At 37.9% G+C, this 19345-nt stretch overlaps 1 protein-coding gene and 1 long non-coding RNA gene across 7 annotated transcripts in view; one reads left to right on the forward strand and one right to left on the reverse strand.

Moving 5' to 3' along the window:
- RECK (reversion inducing cysteine rich protein with kazal motifs) overlaps window positions 1-13402 on the forward strand; it is a 59629-nt gene extending 46227 nt beyond the window's left edge. For 3 of the 6 annotated variants that reach the window (XM_071736260.1, XM_071736263.1, XM_071736264.1), the window contains 7 exons: window positions 978-1100; window positions 1569-1740; window positions 3552-3744; window positions 5900-6110; window positions 7031-7104; window positions 9720-9875; window positions 12164-13402. In XM_071736260.1, the coding sequence (XP_071592361.1) occupies window positions 978-1100; window positions 1569-1740; window positions 3552-3744; window positions 5900-6110; window positions 7031-7104; window positions 9720-9875; window positions 12164-12379 (1145 nt within the window). In that variant the 3' untranslated portion in view covers window positions 12380-13402. Of the gene's footprint in view, window positions 1-977; window positions 1101-1568; window positions 1741-3551; window positions 3745-4649; window positions 4733-5899; window positions 6111-7030; window positions 7109-9719; window positions 9876-12163 lie in introns of those variants that run through there. The other 3 variants (XM_071736261.1, XR_011724320.1, XR_011724321.1) reach the window with 3 other exon arrangements.
- Window positions 7271-12167, reverse strand: LOC139792624 (uncharacterized). Its single transcript, XR_011724322.1, has 2 exons — window positions 10607-12167; window positions 7271-8451 (listed from the first exon to the last, which is right to left on the reverse strand). It is a non-coding gene; the product is annotated as an uncharacterized lncRNA (long non-coding RNA).
- Window positions 13403-19345: the final 5943 nt, after the last annotated feature.

Consider the following 19345-nt stretch of genomic DNA (forward strand, 5'->3'; position numbering starts at 1 on the left):
CACAGATTTTTTTGGCTACCAACTTAGGTCATGCTTTCATAGAGCTGTCTATCTTAACACCATGGTCCAGTTCCTAAGTGGAAATGGCCAGATCACAGCTCATTGTGTGAACTGTAGAAAATCACTTCATGTTCAGTACAGGGAATTTCCTCTGCTATATGCTTTCCTAGTTTCTCAGTATGGTGAGATTTTTCTTGCAGTTCTTAATTATTTGGTCCTTTTATTTGAATGTTATTGATAGACTTTTCCCTGGAAATCCTTGCTTTAATTCTACCTGGGCTTTAACCTTCATAAGCTAATGCCTGGCTACTCCAACAACTTCTTTGTGTTCTTCCCAGGGTACTTGTCCTTGCTTCCACCCTCTGTACACTTTCTTTTTACATCTAAGTGTGTACAGGAGCTCCTTGTTGATCTGTTTGTGTCTATTGGAATTCTTGCCTGCCTTCCTTTTTTGTTGGGGCACACTGCTCTGCACTTAGAGGAGGTTATCCTTGAATACTGACCATCTTTCTTGGGCTTCTCTCCCATCCAGGGCTTTATGCCATGGTACCCCACCAAGCCAACCCCTGGAGAGATCAAAGTCTGCTCTCCTAGATTCCAGGGTAGTGAGCTTGTTGTGCAACTTCTTGTTTCCCTAAGGATCCTGAATGCCACCATTCTGTGGTCACTGCAGCCAAGACTGCCCTTAAGCTTCATGTCCAGCATCCTGTCCTTGTTGGTGAGAACAAGGTCCAGCATAGCACTTTCTCTCATTGGTCGCTCTACCACTTGGAGAAGGAAATTGTCATTAGTGAACCTCCTGGATTGTTGGTGCCTTGTGTGACACCAGCAAAACACATGTGGACAGAAAATAATAAGGAAAACCACAGCAACAACTAATAATGAAAATGTAGTATATGTGTAAAGCATATACATATATAGTCTTCTGGTACGTTTGCATTAATTGTATGCGTTTACTTAATTTCTTTTATTTCAAGGCCATGGAACTTCCTTCAATATAGATTGTAATGTCTGTTCATGTTTTGCTGGGAACTTGATATGTTCTACACGTCAGTGTCTAACTGAGCATAGTTCAGAAGATGAACGTCGGAAGTTTACAGGTAACTTTCCAAATTATGAAACTGTAAGTTTAATATTCTTAGAGCAAGGATTAGCTTAGTGTCAGTGGAAGCTACCTGATAATTTACTACTAATATATTATTGTAACTTTCTTTTCTCATGTCCAACCTGCACTTCAGAAAAACCACATACCTTTAAAAAAAATGGGTACTGAAAGATAAAACCTCAGGTAATATGTAACAATTGCTAGAGACAGGATAATGTCACTGGGGAGAAGAGATGGGAAGTCTGGGGAAAATGGAGAAAGCTGAGTAGAATCAGCAAGCAGAGCACAAGCTTCCCTTCCTACTGCATTGCTAAAATTACAGGAGTGAGCAAGTGATTGAAGGTGGGGCAGGCACATCTTTGCATTTGCTAGAAGGCAAAGATATCATAGTGACTCCCTGTGTATCTTCTGCCAGAGAAAATAAGTGTGCACCAAATTCTTGTTTTGTGTGTTGCTTCTACAGGTTTGCCATGTAACTGTGTTGATCAGTTTGTACCAGTGTGTGGTCAGAACGGGCGCACGTATCCAAGTGCATGTATAGCTCGTTGTGTTGGGCTGCAGGACAACCAGTTTGAATTTGGATCGTGCATTTCCAAGGATCCTTGTAACCCTAACCCTTGTAATAAAAATCAGAGGTAAAAGCAATATATGTTTTTAAGCTTGGCGTCTCCTATTCGTTAAGCAGATTTACTTTTTTCTTTGAATGTGAAGTATATTGTAGTAATATTCTACTTTTGGGATACTCCAATACAAATATCTATATAAAACTACTGTTTATTTATCATAATTAGTACTGGACTGTCATAACTGCCAAATCTTGATTCCACTTATGTTGTGCTATATAGTTGAAATTCATTACACAGATCTCAGTTTTAGCAATCAGAAAGAATTTATGTGTGCTTTCAAAAGTGGGAGAGTTAAATTTGTTGAAAGGGCTATAAATGTAATTTCACTATTTTTGTTTCACATCTTCTAATAGTTTTTTAAAAAATCCCTGCACCTGCATTCAGAACATCTTGTCAGTTTTGCTAATTAAGTCAATAATATGTGTTTTTTATCTTTAAAGTATGAAAATATCGATTACTCTGGAACACCTGAGTTTCTCTGAATTAGGTTGATATCTTGTGGAAACTATGTCTTTACAATCTCTATTTTTTCAGTGTCAGAAAAAGCAAAATCTGTATAGGCAAACATAGTAAACCAAAAATATGCTGTTTACTAGTGTCGGAAGAAAAGACAATCTGTCCTGTCTCACAGAAAGTAAAGTCTGTGCCTCATAATATTGATCTCTATCTTCAGTTTTCTCAGAGTTGTGCAATATTGCAGTCTCCTTTGAATTTGCACATTTTTTCTGTTTGGAAAGAAAGCCACTATAAGAAGTTGTGAAATACTTTGCTTTCATGAAAACAGATTACAGCAATTTTTTTTTTCTTTTTCTGATTTGAAATGCCTTGCGGCAAAAAACTGCAGAGAAAACGCTGAATTTTTTTAGTTGTAGTAGCCAGTGTTGCATTGAAAATTGGAATTTCAATGCTGCATTGTGGCTATACATTTTTTACCTTTTATATTTCTAATTTTGAAAGCCTAGAGAGGTTTTTCAGTTTTACAGAATAACCATTCTGCTTAGAACCTCAACTTGCAGTTTCCGTAAATGACTTTACACAATACATTTTTCTGGGTCAGTTTGATAATGTTGCCTAAACTAAATAAACATATTCATTTTAAAATGTCTCTGAAGCATTTAGAATGTACTTAAGATCTTACATTCCACTTGCAAAGTGTTTAAATCTCAGAATTTACGAGGCTTCCCTAATATCAAAGGAAAATACGTAATGTGTAGGAAAGCAGCACTCAGAGAGAGTAAGTTGCTGTTGTACATAGTCCAGTGCAGCATTATTGTCATTTATAGGAGGAGATTGTTAAAAAAGCCATTTGACCTTTTATCAGTCTATTGATAAAAAAACTCAAGATTGAATGTGATAGAATATTCTGGATACAAAACTAGAATCCAATTTTTATTTGTAATTGAAACCATATAATCTTCCAAGTCTTGCTTTCACTACCCTTTTGAGGAAGGATGAGGCTAGACCTTTGCAACGTTTTCCTCTTGCAGTTCACTGTTTTCTTGTTTTCTCTGGTTTTCCTTTAATATACATTTACAAAATTAAGCATGGGAATAAATAAGAAGTTTATCCAAGCCATGGTTGAAAATCCATTGAAAAGAACTTGGTAAAAGTTTAATTAGTGAAAACCATGGTTGCATTTTCACACATTGACTAAAAACAGTGTGAACCAGTTCCAGACCTGGAATTTACTATTCAGAATGTTTTACCACTTGTATTTCCTGCAGCTCTGCTAAATCATAGTTAGCTCTAAAGCACAGATATTTTTTTACTTACGAAAGAAATCCTAATAAATTATGTGCAATTATGATTACTTCATGCAGGTGTATACCAAAGAAACAAGTTTGCTTGACTAGTTTTGGAAAGTTCAAATGTAGCCAGCATGAATGTGTGCCAAGGCAGTTAAATTGTGACCAGACACGGGATCCTGTTTGTGACACAGACAATGTGGAATACAGTAACTTGTGTGCTTTGTACCAGAAAGGGAAAAGTTTAGCATACCGAGGACCGTGCCAGGTAGGAAGTTGTTCTAGCAGTAAATATAAAGTCTCCTTAGTTCTTTAATGTTCAGCTCTGCTATGTTCTGGGTTTTTTGCATTCTGTTTTTTGTAGCTTTGCAAAATGTTTTCATTGAAAGTAGCCCTTTAAAAATGTAATTTTAATGAGTGCAAAAATATTGTCACAAAATTATATTCAGATTTTGGTCAAGTGTTTTATCTGGTTTAGTTAACAGCTGTCTCAAAACCAAACAAAAGCTTTGCTTAAGCTTTCTTAGGGATAGTACTCTGATATTTATATTAATTCTTCCTATACTTTTCACTATTAAAGGTAGCACTGAGGTAGGTTCACAGTAATTAATGCAGTTCCTTGGTTAGTAAAATGCTAGGTTTTACCAATTTGTACTTGTTTTAAATAAAAACTACTGCTCGGTCATCAAGTGTGTAGTGTTGTGTAACTGTGCCCCTGGTTTACCAAGTTCATTGTTCAGGATCTATTTACACCTGAGTTTTATTGGAGACCAGGCAGTCTGCAATATTTTCTTCAGTCTGGATTGGATTGGTCTTCAGATGGATCCCTGAGAAGGATCAGGTTTAGTTCTTCCATCCTACACCTTCCTACAGTGTTGATAGAGCAGATATTCTGTCACTTCACAAGAAAAGCCAGGAGCTACTCTTTCCAAAGTTGGTAGCTTTTTTAGTAGTTGGTAGCTTTTATTTCTTGGTAGGCTGGTCATCTCCAGGTTTTTCTCAGATTATGAAGATGAATTTGGGACCTTCTCTTGGTCTCAACTGAAAGGTATTCTTAGAAGTACAGAACATTTTTTCAGAGTTTTTCTGTATTATAAATGCTATTGCTCTTTTAACCCACTTTTAGTTTCTGCCTTTCTGTCTTTGTATCTTCTTTTTCTTGCCCTTTTTCAGCAACCTCGTTAAGTACAGATAATTCTTCTCATTGCACTTCAGATATCTCACAAGATATTCAGAGAACGTTCAGCCCCTGAACAGTAAGAATCAAAGGAATATTGCATGGCTGGGTTTTTTTCTCCAAAAGCTGTATGTCTAGTTGTATCCAAGTTCACAAAGTCTTTGACATTGGTAGCCTTAAGTTTGCACTCTTGCTTTTATATGACTGCAAAATACAAAGCAATTTTCAGTGCTTAGATTTACTTGTCCTCTTCTCTGTCACGTTGGCTTAGGTGTGTAACACAGAAACTGTAATTGTCTTACTGTGTAGAAGATATCATGTAGCTATAGTGTCTTACTTGAAAGACTAGTTTAACAAAATATTAGGACCTTATCGAGAAATAATGTAATGAGTTGTGTCATTTCACAAAACTTTGGATGAAAGTAGTAGCCATGTCTTGTCTGCAGAGACCTTAACAATTCCATTTGCTTCAGTCCATGCTCAAAAGCTTCGGTTTCTTGGCTTTTGACCTCTTGACTATGGCTGACTAATACATGTGCACAGGTGGGTTAGGAGGAAACTGCATTACCATTCTTTGACCCTTACATGCTTTTTAATCAAGTGACACACTAGATACGTTTTTCTGAGAGAAAATGGACAAAATAAATGTATTGTTACAGATGTTCTCAGTAAATATATTTTTGACAGAGATGTCTAGTAATTGATTTTATCCTTTTGCAGTAAATGTGTACATTTACTTCTGAAATAATGTGTTAGAAATACTTGTGCACACGTGCACTGAAATTTAAGAACACAATACCACTGAGATGAGTGAATAAATAAGGTAATAGTAAGTAATTAAATTATTGACACATGCTATAATATCAAGTGTTAAGAAATTAATTTTATTCCTAAAATAATACCTTTATTACATAATAAAATTATAATTATCTTAAATCTAGTTAAATTAATAAGTTAATTTTAATGACATGGTCATTTTATTTATGCATTAGCACAGAACAAAGATTATTATTTTCCAAAACATGTCTTATTGAGCATTTCTCATATTCCAACTTAGATTTTTTTCCTGTCACCTTCTTTAAGTACTTATTCTTTGCATTTAGTACCCATTCATAAACCGACGGGTTATTTACTCTCGATTGCATCCTTTTTAAAATGTCACCTGCAATATTAGCAGGTGATGTTAAAACTAAGGTGTTTTTTTGTCTGTAGCATGACCTCAGAACCATTTTTCTCTGCATTTCAGGCGTTTTGCAGATCCATGGAGCCTGTTTGTGGGCACAACGGGGAAACCTACAGCAGTGTCTGTGCTGCCTATTCCGACCGCGTGGCTGTCGACTACTACGGGCACTGCCAGGCTGTAGGGGTTCTCTCAGACTATGGCTTTCACACTGAGTGTGCCTTTGTTAAATGTCCCCAGCTTTCTGCTGCTGGCTGCAAACCCGTTATTGCACCAGGTATGGCAGCACCTTGATGAAGTTTGCTGCAGGCAGGAGAGAGTTCCCGGGCTGTGTGTATAGATGAGTGTGTATTTGGAACTAAAAATAAGCTTTAAAATACTCTATTCACTGTCTTTGAGATATCTAAGGAGAAAGGATGAAGTAGAGGTCTTTACCAAGGGCTAGAACGAGGCAGTATCAGGACTCAGCCAAGTAATTCTGAAGTGCTAAGGTGTTAGCTTTAGAAGTCATGCTCCTTCAGTCCTTGGAAACTTCCATCTTTCCCCAAAGGGCAGGTTTGGCACAAATCAATGAGATCTGTGGTGTCCAGGGTAGGATGTCACTGCACAGGCAGCACAGGTACTGTACTGGAATTCCAAACTCTCATCACAGTAGAGTTCACAGAAGAACAAAGAGTAAAATACTTTATGTGTACAGTGCTGTGAAAGAGAAAGATAGTAGGAATACTTTTGCAGTTGTGCTGTTGTAAACTGGTTTTTATACTGTCACAATATTGACACAATATTGTCACAAATACTTCCTTTATGAAACACTAAGTAACCACAGGTAATACACAGAGCAAGGAAAGCTCAGTTTTTAAAAGGTTCTATGTTTTTTTCTCATTCAGTGGTATGAAAAAGGGTCTTTGTGCTTTGGTATTACATTTAATATTATAACAGTCACTCTGCACGTGTGAATGAAAATACATTTTGTTTCATGTTGATAGTAGTAAATGTGTGTTGAAAGGTGACTGCTTTTGCATTATAAATGTTTTCAACATTAAAAAATCTTAGAACTTGTGCAATTCTGCTATCAAACTGAAACAAACTTTGCTTTGGTTGTATTGCTATTTTCAATTCCCAGTTACCATTCAGATTTTGACCTCTATTAAAATCCTATGTGCTTTCATTTCTGAGATTTTTTTTTTATTCACATAGGAGCCTGCTGTCCACTATGTGCTGGAATGCTGAGAATCTTATATGACAAAGATAAGCTGGATACTTTTGCAAGGGTAAGCAGATTAATCATGCCTTATTTTAAATGGTACGTGGAAAAGTCAATTTGCTGTATACTCTCTCCTAAAAATTATTTAACAAATTATAAAACCAGTTATTTTTCAGTAGGTCATGTGTAAAATTTTTTTCTGTATACTGTCTATACTTTCCTCCACCTTAGTATCAGGTAAAGAAATTGAATTACAATGCAAAGCAAAACAGAGCTAGAGTAGGCACCAGCAAGCACATTCAGGTTTGCAGTTTAAATGACATGAAATATTAAAGACAAATGATACCAGACCTATATCTATCACATGGTAATAATACAGTTTGTACTTGTTATTATGGCCCTTTTGTTAAGTTTATTGTGCTAACTCACTATTTCCTAACGTTGGTAACTTAGTTCTGACATTGTCTTACGTTTAAATTGGATTGGTTTACACTTTTTGGGTTACCTAGTTGTCACTGATTTTGTTGCTAATCAGCTAAAAATGTTGGATTTTAATTTGATGCATCCGTAAGTTAGACACTAGCATCCTCATTGCTTCTCTTCAAAAACCTCCAGTGTAAGATGGATCTTCTGAAATTGACAGACTGAACACAACATATTAGGCCCAGAGTCTCCACCTGGTGTATAAAAGGACTGCACTTTTTTGACCCCTGCTTTTATGCTTTGATTTATGGAACAGAGCAGAACACTGCATTTTTGGCAGAACATCACAACAAAACAGAGTAATACCATGATCATGCCAGGTGGAGCAAAACAGTCTGTGTTTGCATCTGCACATGATTCTTTTCTTTTTAATATATCAAGAAGAAAGAGAATTTCAGCAAAACAGTATAAAATTACATTGGCTTGTTTATATATATTTAGCAGTTGAGATAATTGACTATTACTGTAAAACCACAGAAAAATTTAACCTTGAATATGATCCCTGAAGATCATCTAGTCCAAACCCCTGCTCAAAGCAAGGTTAACTCCAGTTAGTTCAGATTTTTAAAAATTCCAGAGTGAAGATTTCACAAGCTGACCACCATCAAACTCCCTCCAGCTCATCAGTGTGTCCTGGGGAGGGGGCAGGGGGCAAACAAAGGGGAACAGTGACTTCTGCTGGCTCTGTTCTTGGTGTTCCAGCCCAGTGTGTGGTTGGCCTTCGTCTCAAGGGTGTGATTCTGACTGATGCTCTACCAAGTTCCTCTCAGAGATCTTCTTTTTGTGTGTGCTGTGCCTATACTGACCAGTTGTGTTGAGCAACATTGTCTGTCAGGCCATGGACATGGAATGTCTTTCAGTTGTCATCTCTCATTGTACCAGGAACATGGTGACCACTGCAGCGTCTTGGTTCATACAATATAACATGTGGCTACAAAGAGGGATTTTTAGTTTTAGTTAGACGAAGGCTTTCCATTTTTAAAAAATGTATTGGATTTAGGTAGCTATTCAAGCAGTTGATGATAATTACATTCCTCTCACCTGCTAAGTACCCTAATACCTGTATTAGGGTATTTAGTTGTTGCTTTTTTCTACTTTTTCCCCCTCTGTATTTTTCTTCCCTTTGTCACCACAGTCTTGGTGACTTTCTTTTCTCTTGCTCACCTAGCACCACAACACACAGTCTTAAAGTTTTCAGAACTTATATATTTGTATCTTTACATTTAAAATATGTGACCTCTCAAACATTCCCATCAGCATTCTTAAAGTATACATGTGCTTCTATTCTAAGACTGTTCAAACAGTCAGCATTTCCTACCTACTACATGTTAATGGGACTATGACAAGGAAATCCCTCAAAGATCTGCTAAAAAGAATATTTTGTGACACCTTGCAAATTTGATTCAGGTGGTCTACTTGGGTTTCCCAGATACCCACTTGTTAAGGTCCTGTACCAGTGGTCTTAAGAGAAACAAAGGTGCAGTGGGGTAAGAGGGATGTATTTCCTGCAGCCAAAGCTAGAAAACAGAACACAACAAAATGATCAACACAAAAGGTGTGTTGGGGTCTATACTGTACTGTGGTATTACACATCCAGAAGTGACCTGGATAAAAAGGTGAAAAAACTTTAAGGTGTAGCAGTACTTAAATATACTGAGCACCTAAAGTCAAATTATGTTTTGTCAGATACAGACAGCAAAAAAGAGAGAAAAATATGGTAGTTACATAGTGAGCTTGAGATGTCACAAGTTTCCCTATTGAGCTTGAGATGTCACAAGTTTCCCTATATACAGATGTATTTCTCTTCATTTTTGGTGGCTTTTGGAATAAGGTCTGTGATGGTAAAGGACTGCCAGCTGGTAGGACTGCTCTGCCTCTTGTTTCCCAGCATGAGAGTACAAGCCACTGTAACAGATAACCATTTACATGATTTTGAGGTATGTGATACATATACACAGTAACCACGAAGGTGAAGAACAACAAATAGCAAAACCATGGTTAATTTAAAGAGTAAATAATTTTTTTCTCTTCACTTTTTGAGAGGGTTGGTTTGGGGGATTTTTTGCTAGAGATTAGAACTGAGCCATTTAATGGATGAAACAAATTTTCTGTCATGACAGCAAGTTGGTGAAACTGAGTAGGAAGAATGTAATGGTGCATAATATTACAACATCCATGAAGTTCTTTGCTTTTTTCCAGGTAACAAATAAAAAGCCTATAACAGTACTTGACATACTTGAAAAAATACGCCTGCATGTCTCAGTGCCACAGTGTGATGTGTTTGGGTACTTAAGCATTGAATCTGAAATCGTGATTCTCATTATTCCTGTGGATCAGAACCCCAAACCATTACAGGTAGAACTAAATTATTATTTTGTTTACCCAGCATGGATATACTTAATTTTCATATGTGTACACTTTACTGTTTTCAATATAGCAGTTTTAAAATTGTGCATTTTCCTGCATACTGAATTAATGAAGATTTCTTTAGTAACTCAGATCTGAATAGCTAGGATCGTGGATGGTGAAATGTCTTGAGAATCCCGCTTGTCTGCTATGAGGCTTTTGAGTATGGGTCATTAGAGTGGGGAGGTGAAAGAAGGCCAACGACAGAGTAGTGTAAGTTTTGTTTAAAAATTAATAAATGCAGAACCCTCAAGTTTCTGTGGCTAAGATAACAGAAAATACAAATTGATGAAAATAAATTACTGAATTGATGAAAATAAATTACTCTTGTATCAATGTTAATCGTATATGAAATGCATACTTGCATATGAAATGGTGCTCCTTTGCTAGGAGTACCAGGGTTAGCAGTAGATTGTGATATTAGGCTGAATCACATCATACATATTGATATATTAATACTTTGTGCATATCTTGATATTACGCAGTAATTCATATCAAGGAGGATGTGTTGATACTATTCTGAGACCATCCTAGTTTTGATATTTCTTTCTACCTTATGGTAAAAAGTGCTAGAAAATCCCAAAACATTATTGCAAACTTAAAAAGTAAGATTCCAGTAAGCTGCCCAGCTTGCTGTGTCATCGCTAGTTCAAGCCAGCAAACAAGAATCTAACACTCACAGTAATAAACTCTAAAGGTAAACCAGCATATTCAGCTGAAAGTTCTTTCAGTATTTTCTTAGGAGCAGTTCAGAGCAATACAAGCAAGGCTTTGGCTGTGTATTGCACTATTATTGTCTTGGGGCTGTTGCTTCATTTTCACTTTCTGCTTGCTAACCTCTGCCATACCAGTGAGGGTATCCTCTTCCTATTAAAAAGAACATAATTCATTGCAATTTTACAGTTGTTTATAATAGTCCTACCTGGCCCAGCTGATGGCACTTTATAATGAAGTCATAACAGCTTAGGTGCTCTTTACTCTTCATTTTGTTTCCTGACATGCTGATGTGTACTAGTGTAAAATGAAGGATTTAGCTTGGAAAATAAGGGGGGGAAAAACCTAACCACAGTCTCTCTCTTATCTTTTACTAGACAAACAGAATTCAGGCAGGTTCATTCCCTTGGTTTTTATTTTATTATTAATGGTCATTTTCCATTTCCGTTATATTTCTACACTCTAATTTTGAGTGCTCAGTATTGCTTCTGGGATGGGCTAAATTATGATATAGTGTGAGGGGACAGAATCACTGCCATAAATTCTGTGATTCCTCAGCCAGATATATCGTGTGTATTTTCCTTGGACATGCTACCAAAGCAACCCTGTTCTGTCCATCTCAGCTCCAGTTTATGTCTCCGTCTTTAGTAGAAAGAGTCAAAAATGTTACCAGGACTTAGAAAACAGGGTCTTGAGCTTTGATGATCTGGTCAGCTCTCATTCCATCAGGAGCAGGTGCTGTCAGACTTGTGAGGAGAGGAGTACTCTCTGAAATCAGAGAGGCCACCTGAAACCAGTGAGAAGCTTCCTATCTCACCGGTGACACCCATTGCTGAAATAGTTGTTCATCAATTTTCAAAGCTTTGGGCATCCAGATACTGAGTTTGCCAAGTTAAAACGTCACCAGAGGCAGCTTCCAAAGCTGTTAAATAGCATACTGAATCAATTCCTGGGTTGCAGTAGAAGGTAAGGTAAAAAAAATGGACTTTCTAACATAGATTATACTTAGCATCATGTCTGCGGAAAATGGAAACCTGGATTTTCTCAGATTTTCCCATTACTTCCATTCTTCCCTTCCCATGAAAGAAATCAATTTTCCTTGATTTGGAAGAAAAATCCCAAGAAATAGAAAATCCTAATTTTTCCTCTGTTGTAGACTTCAAGATAGTAAGGAAGGAAGTCTTCAGTCTGGAAGGATGTCCTTAGTTTTAGGGGTACTTATTTCAGTTATAATTTACTGTGAGCTTTTTGGCATCAGCATTTAAAACACATGACCCATGATAACTTGCACGTAGCTTCCTTTCTTCCCTTCTGCTAGTACTCAGGGCTTGCACAGTACTTGTCATAGTACCAAAGTCTGCAATAAGAGCTCCACTGTACTTTCTAAGAAATGCTCCCCAAAGTTATATAAATCTTATCTGTGATGGGAATAACTCAAATTTTCTTTCTTGAATTCTGCGACATTTTTGAACTGGGATTTTACATAGCAAGGAGAAAAATAATAACTTCTTTTTTTTCCTTAGATTGAAGCCTGCAATAAAGAAGCAGAAAACATAGAGTCACTGATAAACTCAGACAGTCCAGCATTAGCATCACATGTGCCACTATCAGCTCTGATTGCATCCCAAGTACAAGTTTCATTTAGCATTTCTTCTCCTTCTGTTAAAGTGGTGCCTGTTCTGCACTCCCTGCTCACAAGCCTTTTATTCACCTTGTCAGGATTAATATATTGCATATAACTGCTTAGAAAACACGCATGACTATTGTGGTGTTCTATAGTATGAAGGACATTCAGAACTGTTGGTCACTGAACCAGTAAACAAAATTTGTCGAAGATTTTATTGACTTTTTTGATGAAGAACTATAAATATTTGAAATAATGTGAAAAGATGATTCTTTTATTCATTACTAGTCAGATGACTGTTTCAGCACAATTAAATTGTTTTCCATTGATCTTGGACACATAAAAATAGTCTGGAAGGTTGTGACATTCTGGATTTATGATTTTTGCTTGAAGGGATCTTACAGGGTTTTTTCCAGCAGTGAACAAGGTAGTGGAGTTTATTGAAGAATGCTGATTTTTTATTATTCAGACACATATCAGTGATAATGAAAAGCAAGTACCTACTTTAAACATCATTTTTGGAAGAAACAAATTGCTGCTACTTAATTACCTTACCAAAAATTTAAGAGTTTCTTCTCATGTAAATATGCTTTCATGTTTTATTATGAAGAAAACTACCTAGCCCTGGGCCTATTTCAGTATAGATCTTTACTTGGACTAGTGAAGATTTGCAGGACATTGGGTTCAATGCTTGTAAAATGACAATCAAGCTCTGTACTAGTAACTGACTTCAGTGAAGAAATAGTGAAGAAATATGTTCTTTTTTACATTTCAGAATCTCGTATTGAATGCAAAATTATAAAGAATTTCAGTATCTATATTTAAGTGCCATTTAAAATATTGCAGTATTCGCATGTTATCTAATGAATTTTATACTTTAAATGTTTATACAAACAGTATGTTTTATTACTTATTGTATTTTATGCACCTGACCTTAGTCTACATGAAGCATTTTATATCAGTATTATGATAGCCAACTTCTGTATATTTACAGAAATACTATTTTTGCCACAATGCTGAACTTTGGAAAAAAGCACTGAAAACTTTTTGAACATGTATGTTGTAGCATGTTTGTAGCAGTTATTTTCTGCTAAATATTTTAAATGCAAGAGTATTAAAGCTTTTTATTTTAATAAAACTCTTTGTCTTGTGTCCTTCTGTACCAATGCATATAACTGTACAGGATTCTGCAACACAGTGTATATTTTTCTTTCTCTCTGGAACCAACACTTAAAACTAACTGCAGTTGCACACATTCATGGCTTACACTGTTGAATGTTTCCAAATGAAGTACATTTCAGTGGAGTTCTGGGAGTGTAGTTTTTTTACCAAATCTGTGTACATGCATGTACACGTGCTTGTGCTGTGAGTGTCAAGACTTGGCACAAGAACTGTAGAACTATAGAAGAGTGAAGTTGTCTTTATGGAACCCTCTTGTGTTATCATCCTCAGTTTTGATTTGGAAGTGACTTCTCTCAACACCATCTGGAAATCTGCACAAATGTTAAGAACAGAATTACTGCCTTATTTGTACCTAACTTTAAGGCACAACCTCCTCCAAAGCAAGCTAAGCGACTAGATTTGTGTATTTGCGAGCTGCCAGAGTTTCTTTGAAACCTCCATCAGCTGCTTTTTCTAAGCATATCACTCTTGTTTGTTTCCTCTTAATGAATTAGGAGTACTTTTATATTTTAAGTGCAGTCATCCTCTCTGTATAGTTTCTGAGTACTTTTGGTAGATGAGTGCAAATGCAGATAATCTTTGGAAGTGTTTTTGCCAAATATCTCCAGGAAGACTGATGTACATAATCATCAAAGTCTGGATACACAAAAAATTGTTGAATATGTTGATAATACATTGTTCTACCATTTCTTCTGCAGATTCTTTAGAAACGTGGACACAAGCATAATGAATTCGTTTGAAAAGGTTCTTGAAATGGCTTAGATGATCTAACCAGAAACTGCAAGCAATTCAGGTAGTTTATTGAAATTCCTTATTTTTTCTAAATCAAAATCATGTCCCTGCCCATGGGAGGTTGGAACAAGATGATCTTAAAGGTCCCTTCCAACCCTGAAAATTCTATTATTAGTATCTGTTCAACATGTAGCCTATTTGCTTGCTTAGCATGGAGCTGAAGCAATCAATGCCTACTGAAAGGAGAGGAATTATAAACATCTTAAGAAAATATTTATGCACACACATATCTTTTTATACCACACAATTTGTTTAGAGATTAAAACATACCTTTTGTGAAACAGTATAAAGTGACATCTGGGGTCTTCATTGAAAAAAATACCACAGAAGTTGTCTCACCTTATATGATGAATCTGAAAAAAAAAAAAAAGTGGAATTTAAACCCAGAGATTTTTTAATTCACACGTGAGCACCCAGTAGTTGCTAGAATGAAGATACTGAGTGGTTATGTCAAAGATGTACAGAACCAGTGAGAGTTTGTATAATCCTAAATTCTTGAGCATAAGTCCAGTTTTCCAAGTCTACATGGCTTAGGTTTCTTTTGCTGGTTGAACAGAAGTACTTAAGTATTTTCTAGGTTTTCTTAAGACCTTCAACTACCTCAGTGGAATGAAGAAACTACTGACTTAGGGTTTTGAATTCAAATTAACTAGGCGAAAAGACAGAAGAAACCAAGCCCAGTTTTACTTGCATGTCATGAAATTTGAAGCTAATAGTGACAAATTTGATACAGGTTTCAGGTGAGTTTTCCATGTAACTTTTTATGATGCTCTGTCACCACCTGTGTAGAAATCTGAGTTGGCTCAAGAAGGAATGAAGACTGCAGAAGGGCAATCCAAAGCAGCAAAAGCCTGTTTCTTGTTTTTATAACAGTACTCAACACATTAACAAAACATAGAACCATAGCATCATAGAAAGTTATGGGTTGGAGGGGACTTCAAAAGATCATCGACTTCAACTCCCCCTGCCAGAGCAGGGTCACCTACAGCAGGCCACACAGGAACACATCCAGGTGGGATTTGAATGTCTCCGGGGAAGGAGACTCCACAACCTCCCTGGGCAACCTGTGCCAGTGCCCAGGAACAGGGCACATCACAGTGAAAAAATTCTTCCTAATATTTATAAAGAACCACCTATGCTTCAGTTTATAACCATTGCCCCTTCTCCTATTATTAGTCACCCCTGAGAAAACCTTAACTCCATCCTCCTGGCACTCCCCCCTTACATATTATGAACATTGAGGAGGGCACCCCTCAGTTTCCTCATCTCCAAGCTGCAGAGCCCCAGCTCCCTCAGCTTTTCCTCATAAAGGAGATGTTCCACTCCCTTCATCATCTTGGTCACTCTGCACTGGACTCTCTCAAGCAGTTCCCTGTCCTTCTGGAACTGAGGGGCCAGAACTGGACACAATATTCCAGATGTGGCCTCACCAGGGCAGAGTAGAGGGAGAGGAGAACCTCTCTCAACCTACTAACCAACCCCCTTCTAATGCACCCCAGGATGCCATTGGCCTTCTTGGCCACAAGGGCACATTGCTGGCTCATGGCACCCCCAGGTCCCTTTCCCCTTCACTGCTCTCCCACAGCTCAGTCCCCAGCCTATACTGGTACCTGGGGTTGTTCTTTCCCAAATGAAAGACTCTACACTTGTCCTTGTTGTAATTCATTAAATTTCTCCCTGCCCAGCTCTCCAGTCTGTCTGGATCCCCCTGAATGGCAGCACAGCCTTCTGGGGTGTCAGCCACTCCACTACCCAATCATCCAGGCCACACTTCTTCAGTTTAGCTCCAAGGATGCTGTGGGAGACAGTGTCAAATGCCCTCCTGAAATCAAGATAAACTATGTCTGCTGCTCTGCCATCATCCATCTACCTGGTTACATCCTCACAGAAGGCTACCAGGTTGGTCAGACATGACTTCCCCTTAGTGAAGCCATGTTGACTGCTCCTGATAAGCCTCTTGTCCTTGATGTGCCTGGAGACAGCACCAAGAATGAGTTGTTCCATCACCTTTCCAGGGATGGAGGTGAGGCTGACAGGTCTGTAGTTACCCCAGGTCCTCTTTCTTGTCTTTCTTGAAGACTGGAGTGACACTTGCTTTCCTCCAGTCCTCAGGCACCTCTCCTGTTCCCAATGACTTATCAAAGATTATTTTCCAAAACCAAACATTTACCAAACATCATTTTCTTGTCTGCTCAAAACCAGAGTTATTATCAGTAATTGGCTCTCAAAAGATGCTACAGTTCTGTTTCAGTTTGTTTAGTTTGGCCCTTCTCAACTGGGTGGCAGCAAAGCAGAGATGCCAGCAGTGCCTGTGTGTACAGCCCTAGGAGCAGATCAACCACAGGGACAAATATCATAGCAAATAAGGGATTTCTGGCTTACACTTACTGCTGAGTTTGGAGTCCAGCAGGAGCTGGAGCTCTCTGAATTTCAGAGAAGGTAACAGTCAGTTCTCTGAGAGGCCACATTGAGAGGTCATGAAACTGGCACTTAGAACTGCAGTGTCACTTCACAGCCCCCACTCTTTTTCATGGTCTAGCTTTATACTCCTTTACCCAGTGTCACAACTTGGAGACTTTTAATTTGATTGAAAGGAAAAGTGTTATTTATACATCTTTACTTAATATTATTACACATTTCCAGGTCTTCCTTTCACAAATGAGAAAGTAAATTTACAAACTTTTCAACATCACTGTTTCTGGGAAGCCCTGCAAGCATTTACTGAAGCAAATATAAATACGTGAGTGCTTTGTAAGGCTGTGGCTTTGACATTTCCTATTCAAAGTCTGGCCTGCAAGATGACCCTCTAGTCAAATGAATCCCAAAACAAACAGAAGAAGTAATACTGGGAAAAAAGATTTATCTGCCACTGTGCTGCTAGACTTAACTGCACATATTATTTGAACTGGCGCTTTTATACAATTACATTCATACAATTTATACAATTACATTTATACAATTAAAATTATCCAATGAGACCAGTAGCTCCAGCTGTCCCATGTGGAGTAAAAATGAAGATAACAACTGCAGGTAACAACTTTACCTCCTAGCAGTGGCTGCACCTACCATTTCAAAGGCATTCTGCCCTCCAGGTAAATGCTTGTGCACTGCTTGTTCTTTGCTCTTCCTTCAGCTCCTCTCTTGGCTACAAACTTTCACAGAGCCCATTGCATAAACCAAACAGACCCTCAAGTATACATGTGTGTGTGTGTGTGTTAGTATAAATGTATTTCTATCATAGTGCTCTGTATCAGCCCCTTGAGGAAAAGCATATTTGGTCATTCCAAAGAACTCACCAATTTATTTTTAGCAAAGAATCCAAATTGTGGGAGTTAATACTTTTAAATTTTGAATTCTAGTACAGCAGAAAATCAAAGACGCAGAATCAAACTGTTTCATTTGTTACATGATTTATACACAGCATTGTCTGCTCTAAGTGTGCAAAGGGGTCAAAAAAAGTGTCTTTTGTTGCATTCTAAAATACACCCATTTTCCTCTGTTAGCAGCACTCTGGTCCCTCCTGTTCAGGGCATTAAGCAGCTTCCAAGTACCAGTGCAAGGGCTGACATTATTCAGGAGCAGCTATCAACTGCAGGGCAGTCAAGTTGTGGCATGCAACAGGGAGAGAAGTTACAAGTCTCCCAGGTTAGTTAGGTCAGTGATACGAACACAGCTAAGGCACTCTTGATCATAACAATGCCAAATTATGCTACTCCATTATTTTACTGTCACCTTTCTTTCACGACGGTTGCAATTTTGTAAGTCTGAGGTGATCTTTTTATCATCAAATGTTTTCTAGTAGCACAGCTGAACCTGAAGTTGGGTTAACCCTTCCACTGTTTAGACACTCAAACCAGAGAGGTTTGAGGCTGAACTTGCCATCTGTGGCTCCTATGGAATGAAACAAGCATTTTCAGAGTGAGCCATTTGATGTATTTTAAATATGTGTTGTAGAGTAAGGAAGATTGCACTCAAGGAAATCCTGTATGATCAGGGAGCTGCTCTCACTGACGTAAGGAACAGTGCACAGAGTATCTGTTCAGCAGTGGCACACTTACCCAGGATGGCTATTAGTCTTGGAATGATTTTTAGCCAGGTTTCAGCATACTCAGAAATCTGCAAGAGTCAGGTTACTACTACAATCTAGTAATGTACATCCATCACAGGTTTCTCTTGGCGAGTGTTTAAAAACTTCAGAGGCAACCAACATGGGTGTGGGCCAAGACCAGAGACTCAGAAAGGCTTTTTGAACTTTTCATTGTTATTTCATCAAGGATGTGTGTAGTATAGAAGCACTGCTTGAAGCACAAGATGTTACCATTACTGTGACCCTTCTTGCTTGATCATGTAACTCATGATCCACTATACCTCACATCCATTTTCTGTTATCAGTTAGGAGATGCCCACTCGCACTTGCACTCAACAAGTAAATAAAATAATACCCATGTTAATAAGCAGCCCAAGTTAACATCACTGGAACAAACTCTGGAAATGAACTAATTAGTCAGCACGTGTTCTCAATGCCATAACAAAATTTCCAAAACTGAGTAATTGACTTGAGTTTCCTTTGTACAGCACTGGTGTACATGACCAATGGATCAATCCAGATGAAGATCAGCATCAGCATCATGCTCGTAGTGACCGTGTCATCCTGTGATACTCTGATTTTTAACAGCAGAGTAGCTGTTTCATGCCAGGCATAGCAAGAATATTTATTCTTGGTAAAGGCATGTGCAGCTGCTGATGACATTTGATTGACTACATACTGCAATAGAATTTTAATTATGTTATTATTGATAGATGCTAGTTTTTCAAGGAGACAGGCATGATCTGGCAAGGGCTATCAGTGGCAGCCAAAAAGGTTTCTACAAATACATGAAAAGCAAAAGGAAGAATAAGGCCCCTCTGCTAACAGGGGTGGTGACACTGGGCACAGACAAGGCCGGGGTGCTCAAGGACTTTTTCACCTCAGACTTTACTGGGAAGAGAAGGCTCCTGAAACCCCAGGGGCCTGCCAGAAGGGAGACCAGAAGGGAGCTGTGTGTCAGGGCAGAGGTATTCCTCCTGTGTGGAGGTGGGCCCAGCCAGGATTAATTTAAACACAGTG

The sequence above is a fragment of the Heliangelus exortis genome, chromosome 2 (genome assembly GCF_036169615.1).
Source record: "Heliangelus exortis chromosome 2, bHelExo1.hap1, whole genome shotgun sequence".
NCBI classification, from domain to species: Eukaryota; Metazoa; Chordata; class Aves; order Apodiformes; family Trochilidae; genus Heliangelus; species Heliangelus exortis.